The 19,826-nt window shown below is 36.9% G+C and overlaps 1 protein-coding gene across 1 annotated transcript in view; it reads right to left on the bottom strand.

The window, feature by feature from the left end:
• LOC106751571 overlaps positions 1-19,826 on the bottom strand; it is a 71,508-nt gene that overhangs the window by 28,513 nt on the left and 23,169 nt on the right. Inside the window, exon 3 of the mRNA XM_014632493.1 lies at positions 8,905-9,801. Within this exon, the coding sequence (XP_014487979.1) occupies positions 8,905-9,801 (897 nt within the window). The remainder of the gene's footprint in view (positions 1-8,904; positions 9,802-19,826) is intronic.

Below are 19,826 nucleotides of genomic sequence, written 5' to 3'. Positions count from 1 at the left end.
TTAATGACTTATTTTGAATTTTTAAAACAGAAAAGTTGTTAATAATTCGTAATGATTAAATTATAGAACTCGCAGTGATTCCAAATACTTCAATGCTTAGGGTTGTAGTGATTAAATACTACCTTATCATTAATATAAATATTTAAATACTAATGCTTAATAGCGCAGTAATGATGAAATATATCATTACAGAAATTTAATACTGAGAATTACTGAATTCGCAGAGATTAAATATTGAGATAGCAGTGGAGATATAATAGATAATAAACATACATCGAGAAGGTATTCCAGTAGCAGAAGATCTAAGATACCTGACTTGCTAATTAACTGATTCAGGTTCAATACTGCCCTGAGTCTGAATTTATTCTTTTTTTATTACTTTTATATTATTATTAATATCAATAAAAAAACATATACAATCTTTTTATGTATATAATTTGAAATATATTAGCCAATGATTAGGTATTGTCCAAATAATTATTGAAATTCTACCAGTATTTAATCATTAAATTCCTTAGTAATTCTCAGTATTAAATTTCTGTATGCGGTTTTGGAGTATCGTTGCTGATTCATTAAACAATCAATAGTCATAATGCACGAATATTCAGACATGTTGTCTTGACTGGAAATTTTTGATGTCACTATACATAGGAAATGTGATTATATATGTGTTTATATGTAATGTATATGTAATTATATATGTGTCGGCTGTATATGTGATTATATATCTGTCGGCTGTACTACATATGTGAAATCTGTATACACGTAAAGTCGAAACTGTTATTATTAGAGTCATTATAAGCCTATCATTAGAATTAAAGTGCGATTTTCTTCGTGCGATTTTCAGTTGTATACATATGTGCATAATCTTCATGTAATCCTCGATTTAGGAAATGGAAAGACACTCACGGTGTGTATGCTGGGTTCAAAAATGATTTGAATAATTTTTTTCGATGCAATTCGGTACGCAGTCAACGATTCAATGAAAGAACTTAACATCTGGATGTTAATAAAAATTAATATAGAAAAAATAATTCATTAATAAAAAATTAATTCTTTTACTGAATCAACGGATACTTTCCGAACTACATTGAAAAAAAAAGTTTTCAAACCGTTTTACATTCCATTTTCTCGCGATTAGTACACTTGTTCGTACAATTGTTTGCAGACCTTTTTTTCCGATGAAGTTAAGAGCGCATCAAATAGTTACAAGTTTGAGGCACTACTCTCTCGAGCTTGCACGGTGATCAGTTAAGATAAGAATCGAAGTGATAGCATGCGAAGAATCTAAAGTCACACACACACACACACACACACACACACACACACACACACACGTGCGCGCGCATACAAACAGCTGCAATAGAAGGTTCAAAAGAAACATAAGTATGTTTATTATAACATAATTCTAGTCTATCAAATATGAGCCCATACAGAAATTTAATATTGTTAAGTAATATTATTAACGATTAATTGCTCATTTTGAATATTAAAAGTACCGCTGTTTATATTTTTTAATGATTCAATTACAGAGCTCGTAGTGATAAAAAATATTTTAGTATTTAAGGTTGCAGTGATTAAATACTACTAAAATATTAATTGATCATCAGTAATAAATTACTGTTACGCATTTTTTTATTACTAATTACTATCTTATTTTTATTACTAATGGATAATAATTTTAAATAATTAAATTAAAGGGTTACTGATATAATCTTGGCCAAATGTATGTGGCACCTATATTTTTTCATTTATCTAGAATTATTTTATTTGTATTGTTTCCTATTGGTTACAGGCATTATACAGGATATTTTTGTATGTCCTCGAACCATGCGAAAGAAACTTACCGAAGCGAGTCTAGGTTTGTAAGTCTAAGAAGAAACTGTGGCTTTCGAAAAAAAAATAGGAAGTCTCGCCTGGAATGGACACACCGGCACAAACACTATATCGAGAAGGATTGGATCCAAAATCCAAGTGGTCCAATGAGTCCAATTTTAAAGAAAGCATAATTTCAAGTATTTTGTACCTCCCAATAACATTATTTATCCATATAAAAGTAGTTTTAATTATGTGCAGAAATTTTTCAATAACATAGATTTCAATGTTTTCTGTTGCAATTTTCGAAACGTCTGCTGCTACATTCATACGTGGGAGAGTTGGAAAAGAATATCACCCTGAGACTGTATGATTTTCTACTTAGATAGAAATGCATGATGATCACATTTTATCACAATGTGATGTGACTTCAACTTAACACCTTTTTTAACCCTCCAGCAGGCACGCGAGATGTAGGTTACACCCCAGATTTCTTTTTTCCTAGATTTCAAATAGAAACAAATTTTTTTTATGCCGCCCTCGCTTTAATACTTTCCTATAATGATCTTCTTAACTTATTAAGGTTAATAGCTCTCGTAATATTTATTCAGTATCGTCTATCGACGCCGTCAAAGTCTACTTTGTAGTAAGTTGTGCAGTTTACACCCCGCGAGCTCCCTCATATTACATATTTCCATTCCCGCGAAAATAGTAAACTTACAGTGAAAATGATACAATTAATAGAACTTTTTATCACTATTACGTTATTATTTTACTATTGCTGCTTACTGATTGATCATCATCATAATTTATTTTCATGATACATTTGCATATGTTATGAGATTAAGTTATTATATTTTCTACATAATATTATCCTTAGTAGCACAATTCATTACTAATATATTGACCCAATATTGATTATTATATTGGCATTCATTGAAGGTACATAGAGTGAACGTTGCCAGATATAAAACCAACCAGGCAGCAAAACCTACAGAAGCAGATTTTGTGCTGCTATTTATATCTGCTATCAATTTTGTCGACAACTTACTAACAGAAATATTATTGGATTTACTAGCAGAGTATGATAACAGATTAATCTGTTAACCTAACCTAACAGATTATCGTCATGCTCTAATGATGCAAAACAATGAATAATCCTGAAATTATAGAATTTCATAATATAAAGGTGCAAAATAGATACAGTGAATTAAATGGTTGAATTATATTCTGTTTCTAAAAATACATGACGATATCATTTTAAATTATTCTTCTTTATTGTTCAAAATGCAGTGAACTCATGTAAAAGAACATATTTCTTTACGAATTATGTGTGTACAACATGTGACGCAAGCAACTAAAACTAAAGTGATTAGCCGTTATATTAAAAGAAAAAATTTCATTTTCCACATTTCAAGTTAAAAATCTTATTTCCATTTTCTCAAACCTTTCCCTTGCAAATTACACCGTGCAAAATTAAATTTTTTATAATAAACCATGAAATTTTTCAAGTTATTCAACAGCTTATAAAAAATGAGCATTTTGGACTCATTTCAATACTGAACTAATTAATATTGAAAAAACATTAAAATTAAAATTGTGTTAATATAATTTAAGACATGTACAACAATAACATTAAACGAAACACAAAAATATCAATTGGTTTAATACTTGTAGCATAAATAATGTGATTTATATTTTATGCGCCCGTATAAGTTTAAAATATCGGCGCGCCCACTGGAAAATGAAAGATCATTACATGATTAATATCACATGAACACAAGATGTATACAAATAATGTGTGCTTGACGTGATTATGATTGATGCTATTAGATGAGATAATTATTTTCATGACGTCATGACATAAACGACATTTGAGTAACATATGCGCACGCATTTGTGTCTATTTTTGTCCTCAGGTTTTGACTATTATGAATACAAAATTAAGTCAAATTGAATACATTGTGTTATCTGAGTATTGTTAAATATGGAGAAGGTAGCGTTATGATTTAGGGCTGTATGACAGCAAATGGAATAGTAGAAATAGTAGAAATATTTATATGTGAGGGAAGAATGAACACTGATTGTACGTTTGCGTCCTGAAAGCCAAGTTACGTCATATGCCAGAATTTTGGATGAAAGTGACACAAACGGCACAATATTCCAACAAGATAATGCATCATGGAATAAATCTAAGAAAACTCAAAAATGGATGTCTAAAAACAGAATTCAACTTTTGGACTAGCCTGCCCAATAACCTAATCTCAATCTTATTGAGCACTCCTTAATAAAGAAAAAGATGAAAAATCACAACATTGCGTCTAAAGATGTCTTAAATTGTGCATTACGACAAGAAATGGGACGACATAATTGCAAAAGAATGCCGCTATTTAGTGTTAAATATGTCGAAAAGGATAGCAGCTGTGATAAAAGCAAAGGGAGGGCCAACCAAATATTAAAAACATCAAATAAACATCTTATTTACCTATTTTCGTGTTTAATTTCTGTTTAAATCCCTTCCAGTTAAAATTTTTTGTTAAATGCAAAAGGTGCCTCATACTTTTGGCCAAGGCTATAATTTAGCTTAATTTTGTAACATTTCAAATCGGTGATTAGTATCTAATGACAGTGATTAATACCGAAATTTATAATTCCACAATATTTTGCGTATTTTTATATAATATGTAATTTTTCACATATTCTCAGAATGTATCGTAAACTTGTCCGCGATATTCCATTTATTTATCGAATATTTTAAACATAATTCTGGAAGTAGCATCTACATTTTTTTTGCAAAAATAACTTGAAACTCCCGATAACGATAAAATTAAGTATACAATTTTTTTATGATTAATGACGAAAAATAGTAGTAGTTTTTTATATTTAAATAAAATGTTCTAACATTAGTTTATTTGATCTCGTTTGTACTAATATAATTTTGCTGCACACACACAATCAGTATTTATAATTACAATAACTCATTTCCGCAATGATTAAGCACTGGCCAAATAATTACTGAAATACTGCCAATATTTGATCACTGCAAATTTCCTTAGCAATTCTCAATATTTAATTACTGTAAAGGAGTGTAATAAAAGGCTAACATTTACATCATATATTTGATTCCTGTTTTAATCAATTACCACGCAAGCCCATACACAGTGGTTCGCAATTATGACCACTTAATGCGCTCCTAACAGAAAAAAAAAACATATGCAAACTTGAACTGTGCGAAATGATAGTCGATTCTGAAATCGATGTTGGACGGAGGATAATCGGTTCGAGTAATTGTTACATCAAAACCACTGATTCCAAAATCGATTTGCACAAAGGCTAAGTGTACACGGAGATGGACAGCATATAGTCATAAAAGGAAATCGTTCTCAAAACTTGATGAAAAAAGTAACTGAAATTATAACGACTCGGTATTTCTTAAGTAACAATGACGCGTTAAGTTTTTAAAGCAACTTTCACAAAGTGTTTTTCGAAAGCTTCCACTTTTGTAGCTGCGAAATTTCGCCGAAGAATTCATTGCTTAATGCTTGTCCATTTTGAAATTTACTTGTTATCCAGATTCATAGTTTTCGCGAAAATAAAGCCGAGACGCTAGGAAACGCCTAAAGGAAATAATATTCAAATTTTCGAGTACGAGTACAATGGGCCGAACGTTTATGTAATACGACACTTACATTAATTTTTCTTCTTATTAAATTGTTATGTGAAAATTCAAATTTAGTTATATGGAGCGGTTCATCCAGCGATCTTGCTTTCAATGCGCGCAATAATATTATCGCGAAGCACGTTTCAGCAATAATACATTTTCCGACGGATATAACGCGAAAATACATAAACCGGCGTGTCGCCGGAAGCGGAAAGTGGACATAATTGCTGAACTAACTAACAATGTTGTCTCATGAGGCGCTAATTTATCGCGTTGATGTCGGACTGCACGAGCGTATCGATTAACGACGTTTATTGAAATCAGAGTGTATATCATATGTGTCGTTCGCCGTACATCTTGGCTGTACAAGATGATTTGCGAACGTTGTACGAAGATACAAAGGGGATTGCTTTATTCAACTCCGAAACGAAAATTTGTCGGTGGCAAAAAACGTCGAATGGTAAGAAGCGTCGGCTCCCAGGGATTTTCCTTTTCTCTTCGATGCGAAAAGTCCATTCTCATTATTTATTCTAACATTTCCGCGACGTATCTTGCACACAAGTAGTACTTCAGAGGCGCACAAACATCGCGTAGGCAGCTTGATGGATCACGAGGCAATACGGTCCGAGAGTAAACGTTGTGAAGTGAAGGACGGTATTCATAGTCGGATCTTACGAGGGTAGTTTAAAAATTTTGGTAAATTTCCATGAGATGGCGTCACAATTCACATAAAGTGACACCATCGTTGGCAAGTACTGTACCATTCCTCAAGCGACCTTTGTCAAAATTTTCAGCCAAATGCGACGCGTAGTTACACGTTTGACAACCATCTAAATCGGCCACTTTCGCATTTGCCGCAACAATAGAAAATAAACAGGTTCTCTGCTGTTATAAAACATCTTTATTTGAAGAAGTTAACGGTTACGCAGATGAAAGCCGAGTCGGATGAAATTCATGGGGCCGGCAAAAATGTTGTTGCACCTGCGTTGAAGGCTGCTTATTTCTGGATACGTGAATTCAAACGTGACCGCACATGCACTGAGGATGAATCGCGTTTCGGACGTTCAGTTGAAGTCACCATGGAAGAAATCACCGAAAAAATCCGTGGGATCGTAATGGAAGACCGTTGAGAAAATATGCGCGAGATTGCTGAGGCTGAAGACATCTAGACTGAACGCAATATCCTACATGAAAAATTGAATATGCTAATTGAAAAAGTTGTCTGCGCGATGGATGACGCGATTGTTGACTGTCGACGAAAAACACACTCCAATGGTCATTTAGATGCGGTGTTTGGCGATGTTTAATCGTTGCAATTCGAAGGAGTTTTTGCATCGATTCGTCATTATGAGCGAAACTTGTATCCACCATTTCACACCAGAGTCTAAACAGCAGTCAAAATAATGGATAACGACTGGTGAAAGTGCGCCGTGAAGAAAGCGAAGACCGTTATCGACTGGGAAGACGATGGTCATTATTTCTTGGGATTGCCAAGGAATCATCATGATTGACTATTTGGTAAAGGACAAGACAATGACGGTGGCCTATTATGCGACATTATTGGGCCGTTTAAGAGACGAATTAAAGGAAACATGGCGAAGACTGGAGTGCAAAAACGTGTTTTTCCACTTCCAACGGACAACGTGCCATCTCACACATCGGACCAACGCAATGGCAAAATTCCATGAATTGAGTTTCGAATTAGTTCCTCATCCACTATATTCCTTGGACTTGGCCCCCGTGCGACTATTTCCTGTTTCCGAGATGAAAAATTTCGTTCGATAGGAAGAAATTTTCGTCGAATCAGGATGTCATCGTCGTCGTCAATGACTATTTTGGAGAGCTTAACAAAATTTATTTCTCAGACAGGATGAAAAAATTGGAAAATTGCTGGACCTAGTATGTGACCCTTAAGGAAAATTATGTTGAAAAATAAAATTGTTTTTTTTTTCCAAAAAAATACTTCCTTCTTTACCAAACTTTTCAAGTTGCCCTCGTATATACAAGATCGTCCTAAGTTCATCTTCAGATGCCTCATAGTTAATGAAATAAGCCGTACAGCATTTGAAGATAAGCTTAAAATGATCTTAAATATAAGATTCGATTGTGAATACCGGCCTAATATTATGCGCTAGATACCTGTTGGTCTGCGTCATAGTCCGCAGGAGTCATCGGCTTTTAGAGCCACCATAACATTCGGTTGCAAATGCAAGTTAACCTTCATGCTGACGCCCGAGTGCAGGTTAGAGTACGTGACTTCGCGATCGATCAGGGTATCACAGGGTACCCAGTCAGCCGAATCTGTCAAAGCAAATTTTGTTAAATGTTTGTTATAAATTTTGTTAGCAAAATGGCATCAAATTTGATACGAACACCTGTTAAAGTTTTTGGCGGATTTCCAGTAGAAATTGGACAAAATTTATTGATATACAATACACAGATGGCATCGGACTTGCCATCGCATTTTGAGCGAATTTAATTCCAATTTGGCGACAGTTTGTTAATAAATCGCTTACTGGGGTACTGCTCGATATTGATATTCAGTATTAATGACGCGAAAAGAGTTCAACGATCTAATCTGCTTCTCCAGAGGGATTTAACAGAAATCAACTTGAAAGAAAAGGCAAAATCAAATATCCTCGTTTAATTGCCTTGAGCGTTTCGGGAAGCGTCGTAAAAAAGTTATTATCCCGGGGGAAGGGGGGGGGGACTTTATACGCACCGTGTTCTGCGAATATTGCACTATAAAGTTGAGAAACTTGAATAGACATGCCAGACCGACTACATTATTGGGCGGACAACGATCTTGACCGCAAGCACACGTGCGCGCGCTTTAAAAAGAAATCGTGGCGCAATTATCGAAAAATACAGGTACACGAAGTTTACATTTCAACAATAACTTCCCGAGAAACCTTATTTAAACCTCGCTTGTATTTGCTGGAACCGTTCAAATTGAAACTAAACCTCCAACTCGATCCCGAGCAAATATCCTTCCATTTGCTTATCGCTAACTTTCAAAGCAAATCAGCTCGAAATAATTAGCCTTGATGTTTTCCTTGCGTATATTATTATTATTATTATTATTATCATTATTATAGAACAATTAAATAGCTACATCGTTGCGTATTATTACTCGAATGCCTACTTCGTCGGTCCACTTCACAGCGATCATCAGTCGATTCAAAGAAAAAGGAGCCCGTGAAGGGCTAATGCGACAAGTAACGTACTGACATTCCATTCTCTCTTAACGTCTCGTCTAAGACAAACGAAGATGCAATCGAGAGCGCGTGGACGCGCGGACGAGAGGTGCGATAAGGTAGAATAAAAAAAAAAAAAGAGAAAACAAAATGAGCGGGAAGCAAAAATGGCGTGTATAAAAAGTGTATAGAATGGTCGAAGTTGGAGAGATATATGTGTCTCACACTCACTCGGCGTTGGTTTCCGGCGTAGGCAGGTCGCCAATGGTGGTCAGCGTCAATGTGGACCAGTAGAGGGAGCCTAAGTACTTCCTGGTCAAAGTGGCGTACTCGCCGGGCCGGTACGGATACACCCAGTCACCCTGAAAGCCCTCGGTCTCGCTCAGTAAGTAGTAAAAGCAGCCGAACCAGTGGGCCAGTATGAGCAATATATGAATGAGGTTCAGCACACGCCACAGGTTCGGGTAGACGGTACGCGACTCCACCATGTAGTAATAGTTATAGACGCGGTAGATCTTGAGGAAACGCGGGAACCTCAGCATCGGGTTAATGCCGAGATTCACCTGCAGCACGTCGAGCGGCAGCAGCGCCAGCAGATCGAGCACAAACGACTTGGACTTGAGATAGTGCCCGGCCAATTTCCGACTGTTGTACACCATCAGGCCTTGTTCGAGATAACCGGTGCGGAATTGTACCGCCACATCCAGAAAGAACACGAGATCAGTGAAGCTGTCGCAGGCGAGCCAAGTGGCCGGCGCCAGCTCCTGCAGTTCCGGCAGACTCTGACGTACGATCAGCGTCCACAGGTTGTAAAGCACACAGGCCGACAGCAGCATCAGCCAGTAATAATAGAAGTTCTCGTCCGGATTCACCACGGTCTTGGGCGGTTTCTGGGGTTTCCGGGGCCGTCGCCGACGCCGGCCGCCGCCGGCCTCCTTGTCGTCGGTCGCGTCACCTTCACCCTCGCCGGTGTCGAGGGTCTCCTGGCTCTCCGGTATTTGCCTGGTGGAGAACCTCTTGAGGAACGAGTCCTCGCGTTTGAGCGGCGGCTTCTTCTGTATCGTGGAGATCGCCGAGGACAGCTGTACCGTCGTGCGCAGTTTCATCCACCGCTGATTGCTCTTCGTTCTGCGGGCAGAAAAGAGGAATTGATCGCCAGTTAAGGACGAAGAGGGATAACGCGGACTTATCGCTGCATACGGTTGCACTAAAAACTAGTCTCTCGCATCACGCGCGCGCAAGAAAGTCTACTTTCTATTCGCTCGCTGATAGATTATATTAAACGGTTATTCGTTGGTATGAGTTGTCGAGAATAGTTATAAATATGTTGTATTCGTAAAAAGATCGATCGACCGTTCGGTTTGGATAAATAAGGGACGCATCGAATCGTCGCAATCCGCAAGTTGACACATAGATATAACGAAATGTACATCATAAACCGCGCATAAAGGCGACTATCAAACGTGACGAAAAGAATTTGTTACCAGTTGTAAAGCTATCCTGGTACTCGCATTGTCACGAGACCAATAAATGCAATTATAAAAACATCAATTCCATCGCGCACGTTATCAGAATAAAGAGATCATTTAAATACATAAATTTCAGTTAAAATAAACATTAACTTTGTTTCCTTACATCGTATTTACATTCTACATATAGTTTTCAATTAAACGTAAAATATGCATTTAAATTACATTTAACATTAAGTATCACGAAACAAACTTAATCTCGAATTATGTTTTTGTATTACAGTTTAATTTAATGTTGGACGATATTCACGATATTCACAATATTTTATAAACGATAGAATTTATAATTGACACATGTGTCCCAATGCAACATCGAGAATGAAATTATTCTCCCATCGATTTGAAAGAGAATGTGTGCATTTTTTTTTTTTATATAAACGCGATGCACATTTTCTTTATACGCTAGCAAATTTACATCACATACTACTTCATTAGTTTTAATCGTATGCATTGACCTATGAATTATTCGACAGCGCTATATGCGAAACGTTAAAGTTGAAATGTGATAAAAGGGTTTTCAAACATGTACGTAAACGTAGCACAAAATATTTCCAGGTGATATTTTTCCTATCATTCGGGAGGAGAAAAAGAGATAGAGAGAGAGAAAGAGAGAGAGAGAGAGAGAGAGAGAGAGAGAGAGAGAGAGAGAGAGAGAGAGAGAGAGAGAGAGAGAGAAAGTGTATGTGTGTGTGTGTGTGTATGTGTGTAAGATTTCATTTTGTGACAAGTTCTATTTTTCGCCAACTTTTCCTCGCAAAAAATAAGTCAACATATGCGCGAAAATGTTCTATAAATAATCACTGTCTGACATGATTTATCAGTATTAAATTGACTGCATGATTTATATAGATATCTTCACAAGAAAGTAGGTACTTAAAGTAGGTACTTTAAAGACTAATTTACAACGGAAACAATCTGTTCCAGTGACGTGTGTATGAATTTATAAAAGCAATAACGGATAAAACCGTTCGTCACCCGAGTAAAAAATAGATCAATAGAAGGTTCGACGATTCATGCTTTACACCGAAAACATTTCCGCACTTTCCTCTGAATGTGTTACGACGGGGAAAGATCATATCCCTCCTATAATCGATGTATATATTTCATAATTATTCAGGATATATTCCAATTTTTACCGACAAAAATATATACGAATGAAATCGCAAGGACATTTGCTATATTACTTTCAATCTCGGATGAAAATTTAAATATCCCGATAACACGGTTATCATTTTAATATTCGACGAAACACGCCGTTTCGCTCGTCGCTGTCACGTGCTCTCGCATATAGGTGTTCTATCGTCTCTGAAAGAAATACAATCGACATACACACGTCGCACTATAATCAATTCCACACGACGGGGAATATCGCGAGTTCCTTGCAAATCACTCATGTATGAGCTTCTTCACGCAACGTCACACAGGAATCGCAGTAAGATTTGCTGTTTGTATCACAAAGCTTCTTTTCGCAATCCTTGCTATGATCGGGGTTGGATAAATTAATATTTTTATTTTTACTTAAGTTGAGTTAAAAGTTACATAAACAAAATGTAACTCACAGTTAAAAGTTAAAAATTAAATTAACTTTTTATAAAGTTACAAGTTATTTAAGAAATTAATTATGTAAAGCAATATATATATATATATTTATTTATTTATTTATTTAGTTATATTTACATATTTACAGGTGTATATAGGTTATATTTACAGGTGTTTCCGCCCGATGATTTCCGAAAGAATAGATAGTAGATATATTTTATATTTTTTTATTTCCGCATTAAAACTCAATAAAACGACTCTCGATGGTCGAAAATTCAAAATGCAATCCTTTTTTAGCGTCTACGACAAATTGTTACGCATAAACTGTATATTACGCAAACTTTGAATCTCATCGGTTAAATTCGTTACTAATCGGTTAAAAGACGATGTCCACTTGTAGAAAGAGATGATAAGCGAATAAAAACGGAGGGCGTTCTCACTCCCCTTACTGCAAATTTTCTCCTTGTCCACAAGTTCATTTAACGCTTCGTCCATGGATTTTTAGGTTTATGATATTTATAGAGGGATCTTATATTTAAGATCGTAAATTCATCTTCAGGTGCTGTACTGCTCATTTTATTGGCTACCAAAAATCTAAAGATGCACTTAAGATAGTTTTAAATATAAAATCCGACTATTGGTCTTAGTGTGTGTGTGTGCGTGCGTGTGTGCGTGCGTACGTGCGTGCGTGCGTGCATGTGTGTGCGCGCGCGTGTGTGTGTATGTGTGGCGCGTAATATATGTATCTCAAGGTTCACTTTTCTGCTCGAAAATAAAGGATTTTGCAACTTAGCTCTCTTGCAATCTTGCAATCTAGTTCTTAAATAGTCTATAATTGCGATCGACTATTTTCACGCAACATTTTAATACCGGTTGCTTTCCAGCAAGGAGACGCAGAGGGATATAAAGTTTTTCCATTGGCTAAATATCATTATAAGATTATTGTAACACATTGCGGACGGATGACGAGATATCTCGTCTTTCCTACTTCGTCGTTAGGGGCCGGATGACGAGATATCTCGTATTTCATATTGCGTCGTTAGAGGCGAAAACATACCCGGCTACTAGGTACGGTTAGTTAATAAAATGTCTGGTCCGCAATGTGTTAAGATGATATATAATCAATGAAACGACTTTGGCTGCATTCAGCGAAAGGAGCAGCTCAGGGAACACTTAGTGATTATTGCTCCTTGATCGGTATATATCGGTATATATACCTGGATCTATCAAGAATCTAAAAGAATGTTCCAGTCACAGACAATAATCATTGAGCGCTCACTAATACTTTTTCTACCGAATGTAGCTTTCGTATCTCTTTATAGTTCCTTACATAGAAAGTAATCATTGAGGGAATATTTTGACTTATATAAAGACAAAGTTAAAAAGTTAGAGTTAGAAATAACTAGTTTAAGTTAAAAGTTAATCCACTTTAAAATTCGTTAAGTCAAAGTTACTAATTTCTTAACTTTTTAACTTAACTTTTAACTGATTAACTAGTTACTAGTCCAACCCTAGCTATGATCTATTTATCTTGCAAACACATACGAGAATATATGTATATTAAATAACGCTTACTATCGTTCCATTCGCCAAGACCCAGTGGAACGAAAGAAGCACACCATTTCGTCTGTTTCATTTCTTTTCTTTGGAGTATATTGTCGCATATATATATCTAGGTTCTGAAAGGTTCTCTAGAGGTATAAAATGTACCTAGGTTTTCTAGGTATGAAAAATAAGGAGATTTTTGCTTGAAGTAGAAACGAAGCGAAAATCGGAGATCAGAGTAGTTAGCTAGAGTATATCAGATGGATAGGAGGCAGACAGACAGACAGACAGACAGACAGACTGACAAACTGACAGATAAACAGGCAGACAGATAGACAAATAGACAGAGACAAAAATATTGAAAAATCGTATACCTTACACAACAACAAAATAATAACGGAACTAAGGGTCACCATTATGCGTCACTACGCATTCTTTAATTGTTAACACATTCATGTGAAGTGTCGTAGATTGTAGGTGTTTGCCACGTATATATATATTCACCAAACTCCAAGTGGGAAATAAGATCGATCTCTCGGAAGCCTACACAATTTCCTGTCTGTTTGAACTACTTGAGTGGCACGCGCGCGCCGCACTCTTGTGTCTCAGAAAGAACTTGCCTTGTTTCTTCGCTAAAAGTATATTATTTAATTTAAAACATCACTGATTTTATATTTTCGACTTGTCAAGGAATATAATTTGAGCTATCGCTGCTTTCAGGGTTCACGAGGACGTGAACGAAAATTATAACTCACGCAAAAATGTCCAACACATCCATTTTAGTGCAATTTTTACTGAAATTTTCTCCAAAAACTGGAGACGCGACACGCCGTTTTTACGGCCACACTTAGCGTTAATAAATCTACCGGGAATGACTTGATGAAACTTAAAGTAAAAAAGGTTTCATTTTGTTCATTAATACTGCACACATGCCACTCAAGTGATTAAAAAAAATTATTTGTAGCTCTTGCCTGACATTAACTAATATTTACGGGGCTGGCCCGCCGTAGTAAACTGTCGGGGCGAGTGACGCGAGTAAACGAACCATCAAGTCGCCTCGCCGAGCGGGTAATCGATGCGTTCGTAAATTTAGGAAAGTTTAACGCCACCGTCGAGAATGGATATAGTCTATCCGCCCATTAGCCGTATCGTCTAATACGAGACACAATTATGAATCGTACAATGACAGTTTGGACGTAATAAGTGAGTAGTAGATAGAGATAAGTAGAAAGTGGCAGGATAGAGTTGCAGTGAGCAAGCGAGTGGAGTAATCGATACGGTATTACGTTGAAATACGACGCGACGTTCATGAAGTAAAATGATCAGATCATCCGCACTCGAGACTTCTGTCTGATTCTCGTATCCCGCATTGTTACGACGTTGTTGAATTATCTCGGGATATCTTCATTTAGAATTAGGAGATCGTCTGTGAGGTTGAAATCGGTTGAAAATATCACTCGACGTAACATAAGTATTTTTTCGGGAACCCTATAGAGCGAGTAAAAAGACGACTACTTCGCAAATGTAAATCCACGATACCAGCATCGAATTTAATATAGCTGGCATAGCTTCGTCTATATTGGAAGTGCATTCGTAAATTTAACGTTTCCTCGTTTTACATCGTTGTATCGTGTGGGTAATGATGAGAACAATGCATGCAATCGGATTTGCCTTATATGCACACGCGCACGCGCGTCCACAGACGTGTAAACAATTCACACGCTCGTTGCCGGAAATTCGTGAAACACTTTTAACCCTTTTAGTGCCGAGCAAAAGTACCTATGCGAAGAATACCGAGCCAATTTGACGAATTTGCTAAGATTTGGGAAAAAGCTCATAAAAACCAAACTAAAAGTGATATTTACGAAATTCAAAAAGCAGCATATTACGAAATGAAGAAAGAATAAAGTAATGCCAATTGTATTTCAATATTTGTTGAAAATCACACGAATAACATGAATATAAAACATGATGAAAAACATGGAAACAAGTTTCTCTTCTACAAACAATATTTGCACATAAGAATAATCATCGTTTGATCACAGTTTTATGTAGATCACGTAGTATGAAGTATAAGTGTTACATTTTCAATCATTTTTAACAAAATAACTAATATCGGACTTGAGAACGAAACTGTCCCGTGTCGAGTTTCTACCTTATCCGCTCCAGCGTATACAGAGCCTCGGCACCAACCAGCATAAAATATAATAAAAAGTTAAACCCAAAAACAATTTTTTAAATTCTTTTGCAATGAAATTAGACCGTTTATAACGTTTTATAAATTTATTTTGAGATAGAGCTTTCTCGCAATGCGAATAGTAAGACGCCCTCAGATACGCGACGATATATCGTCGTTCGGCATTAAAAGGGTTAAAATTCGGCAGAATACCGAAAACCCGACACGAGGAAAATGTATAGCGCGCGCGCGCGAGATAAATAATTAACAAGATGCAGATAGATGTAATGAGACTTCCCGATACTTTCAATATCGCCGAGATTTTCGGAATTTCTCTTTTGCCTCGAGAGGTTTCTTTTTTTCTCTTAAGATTGTGCCAAAGTTAACAACCGAGGAAGTAAGTTGATATTTTTAGCGGTGTCTTTTCAAGTTTTGCAAGTAGTGACTTTTGGAGATTCGAAATGTGACGTAATTAAAATTGATAAATTTGAAATATCATTATCATCAAAATCAATAGAAAAGGGAAAATAGCGCAGCAATTTTTTAATTATTGCTCTCATTCCAAATAACGCCTTCAAAAGCTCAGTTCCGCGAAAAGCATGCCGCGATTAATTAGAAGGTTGAATACTTCATGAAGACACCGCGTTTCCAGCACCATTCTCTCTGTTTTAAAAAGGGGGGAGGGCTGGTGTATGTACCGGTATGTACGGGTGTATATGCGAATGATAGTGCCAGAGGTTACCGTCCATATCGATTAATGGCGGGAATACCTCTTAATTTTGCGCAGAGAGGAATATAATGCCATGACCGCGCGTACGTTACTCCACTTTTGCGAGCCCCTCGTGCTACGGGGCCTCCGGGCTGCGGCTGGTATTTCTGAATCGGGGCCGTAGCTCTCCAATGATTCCGTAGTGGTGGAGGTAGCGACAAATTTCGAATCGGCGGTTTCCTTCGTCCAGAAAGATCGTCCTTGATTCGAGGAAGCGCGACGCCGGCAGTAGATCTCTGATGACCTGCGAAGAAGAACCACAGAACCCACACGGGTTGTCTCTCTCTCTCTCTCTCTCTCTCTTTCTCTCCAAGTCGATCTCGCATCCTCTCGCATAAAATCAATCAAACAATCCTTCATCCTCTCCTCTCCGTGTCCGTCTGTCCATCTCCATATCACATCGTGAAAAACGAGCCATTCACATTGAAAATTTGCGTCTACAACCGGCCGGCCAGCTGACGTGACACGACACTAAGTGTATTTTAACACCGTTCTCGCGAAAAAAAGGTTTCGCCGTTCAATAAATAAAGTTTTGGAGCATCGCGACGTTAATTGCCGAGATGTAAGGTTGATGTACGCCGCAGTTTGGCCGAGTGCATTCTGTGTTTACGAAATTACGACGGAATATATTGCACGAGACACTGCTACGGCGGAATTGCTTGTTTTTCCATCGTTCGTTGGATGAGGGTCGCATAAGGGAAGAAACGGATGTTTTGTGAAGCCGGGGAAAGGGAAATCTGCGTGCAGAAATTCGGGAAAGTGAGAGATTGGATCTGGACTGAATAAATAAAAGTGGGACTCGGATGATTATATATATGCTTCGGTCGCGAAACGAGACATCTCTGTACATGCAGCACGAGAAGTCGTTGATAGAAGAAAAGAAAAGCGGGGAAACTCGCTCGAAATCACAGACGGACAAAGCGCACGAAGCAAGAACGGCTGACGAAATGCGGTGGACTTTGTTGTTGATATGAACACTCTAGATTTCAAAATTAGTTACGCCGCGTCCAATTACGCGTGACGGGGAATTCAAATTTGACGTAGAATATTATGATGAACACACGCCCGATAAGCCAGCTATGCGTAATACGAAGCAAGATCTATGCGCACGTCCTACATACGTAGCTATCTAATTAGGTATCGTTAATTTAACACTTTGCGGTCCGCCCAAAGACGCTTGACTAATGTGTTCGAACTTCTCGAAGGCATAATACGAAAATAGCCGCGTTTAATTTGGTTGATTTTCTTCTTATGCAAATGTTGATACCTAAAAAACTATTGAACTTAGCGTGTTCAAAAAAACTTTTATCGTGAAGTTCATTGTTTTCTCTATTATTAAACACCATAAAAGTTAACTTTTCTGTGAAAGATTTACTTTCTGTGACCATCAAAATCATGGTCTATTTTGAGCTGGAGAAAAGTCAAACATAGATATAATCGATTTTTTAAACGCATAAATGATATCAAGAGGGTTAATAAAAGAATGGAAAACATACTTCTCTTCTCGTTTACATGTGCTAGCACATTGTTTTTTCTCCGCGGATATAAATTAATATTCTCTTCGTCTGATGATTCTGACGAGATTCGTCTCACGACACGTCGACGAAATACCGGTAATTCATCATCTACGACCATATAATATGAAACAAAATAATATAAAATACAGCATAATACGAAACCAACCAATAGATAAATAAACAAATACAGTTAGAGAATACGTGTACGATTGATAAATCAATGACTGATTATAAGAGGCGTATTTACCTTCTACATCTTGAATTTCTTTATTTGAAGAAAAATCTGTGTTAGATAACATTTTTTGCTTTTCCTCAGCTCACAATAGTGTTTACACGGCTAAGATCTGTCGATCGACTAAAATCGAAATACCAGTTCCGAAAGAACAATCCTAACACTTGGAGCGATCGTCACTTGTTTTGACATAGCTACGAATCGCTATTCATCTCTTTCGCATGTTATCAATTGCTTAAAACCGCATATGTTTCGATTTATTAATAAAACCAATGTTGTCAGACGGCACAGTGCCGTCAACGAACCGCAACGTCGAAACGAGCGCGATGGCACCATGCCGTCGATGGATCGCAAAGTGTTAAGGATTCGAAACGCACGTAACCGAAAATCGATTCTCCTCCCTTTGAAGAATCCGGGGAGACTAATTTGAATTAGAATTTGAGTTTGCATGATGTTGCATTAACATACAAGTTGGTACGACGGATCGTTAATTTACTTTGCTGGCAGACGCGCGATTTTGGACACGGACTCAGCACGGTGTACCCGTCCGCGTATGATTTGCACTTGTTTCTCTAATGTGTATGTGGTTTCCAGTAAAAAATATGAAAAAGTGTGCGCAAATTGTTTTATAAGTATTTAAACGCACGGTCTGTGTCGTCTTCGAACTCATGCGCTTACCAATAAAGCGACCAGGCAACAACTCAGGGAAAAAGATTTCTTTGGATTTCATCAATTTTATTGCATTCAAACAAATTTGATTACTGGGGCGCTCCAAAGAAATAGAGAGTGTTTCGATCGATAAGTACGATTGTTAAACTTTTCGAGAATATATATCTTCATTTTGAATGAAAAATTTCAAACGAAAGACGTATTCTCTTCGGCTTCAATGATAATACCGTATCATTAAAACAATAACAATTGTTTCATAGAAAATGTTTGAAAAAATCTATTTTTCTCAAGTCCATTTCAGTACAATCAGTTCCCCGGATGCGGTGCCATTTTTTTAATTTAAGCAATTTCCCTGACTGTCCGAAACCGCGAAACCGCTGTTTCAACACCTCGTATGCTTCGATCTCGAGGCAGCGAAATGTTCACCCATCCCCAACCGCAGTCGAACCGTTACTTAACCGCGTTGATCGGACGGCAGGCAGTGGGTCCAACGGGTTATAACGATATCCTTAAAGAAGTTCGTTCGCTAAATATCATGTTTGTAGTGATACATCAAAAAAAAGCTCTTCATAAATTTACTATTTATCAAACAAAATTACGGTTTTTATACGTTCATTTCGCTCTACTCAAATAATAAATTTTAATTTGAAACGAAGTTGAGATAAATATACTCGATCAACAAAAAAAGCGGTACAATAGAAAAATAGAGAGAATTTAAGAAACTTTGAATACTTGTAACGCAGAAAATAATTACGGAGCTGGTTAAAAAACAAAATGTAACTTGAAGTTTGTATTTTAAGAAACTTTTAATGCCAAGTGAGATGTTTAATTTTTTCCAATAGCGGGGAAAGACCTGCAAAATAGATAACTGATAAATAGAAAGTCCACTTTCCGGAATTACACGGAGCGAATCAGTTGACGTAACTTAATGTCATAAAAAGTAATGCCGCTGTTAATCAGTTCGAACAATTGTATTTCTGTCTTGTAAGATGTCCACACATACATACACGCGCGTGTGATTTCGAACAATCAGTACGATACACTTTGGTCAGAATTACAATGGTTCAAACTGATAATGGCAGTATTTTAAATCACAAATCATCATTATTTCGTATAAAAATTATTTTTTTTTCAGATTGACATAATTCAGCGAAAAATTATTATATCGAATTCCACA

Source organism: Dinoponera quadriceps, unplaced genomic scaffold, assembly GCF_001313825.1.
Source record: "Dinoponera quadriceps isolate SergipeBrazil2010 unplaced genomic scaffold, ASM131382v1 scaffold46, whole genome shotgun sequence".
Classification (NCBI taxonomy): domain Eukaryota; kingdom Metazoa; phylum Arthropoda; class Insecta; order Hymenoptera; family Formicidae; genus Dinoponera; species Dinoponera quadriceps.
This window is presented reverse-complemented; position numbering and strand designations above follow the sequence as displayed.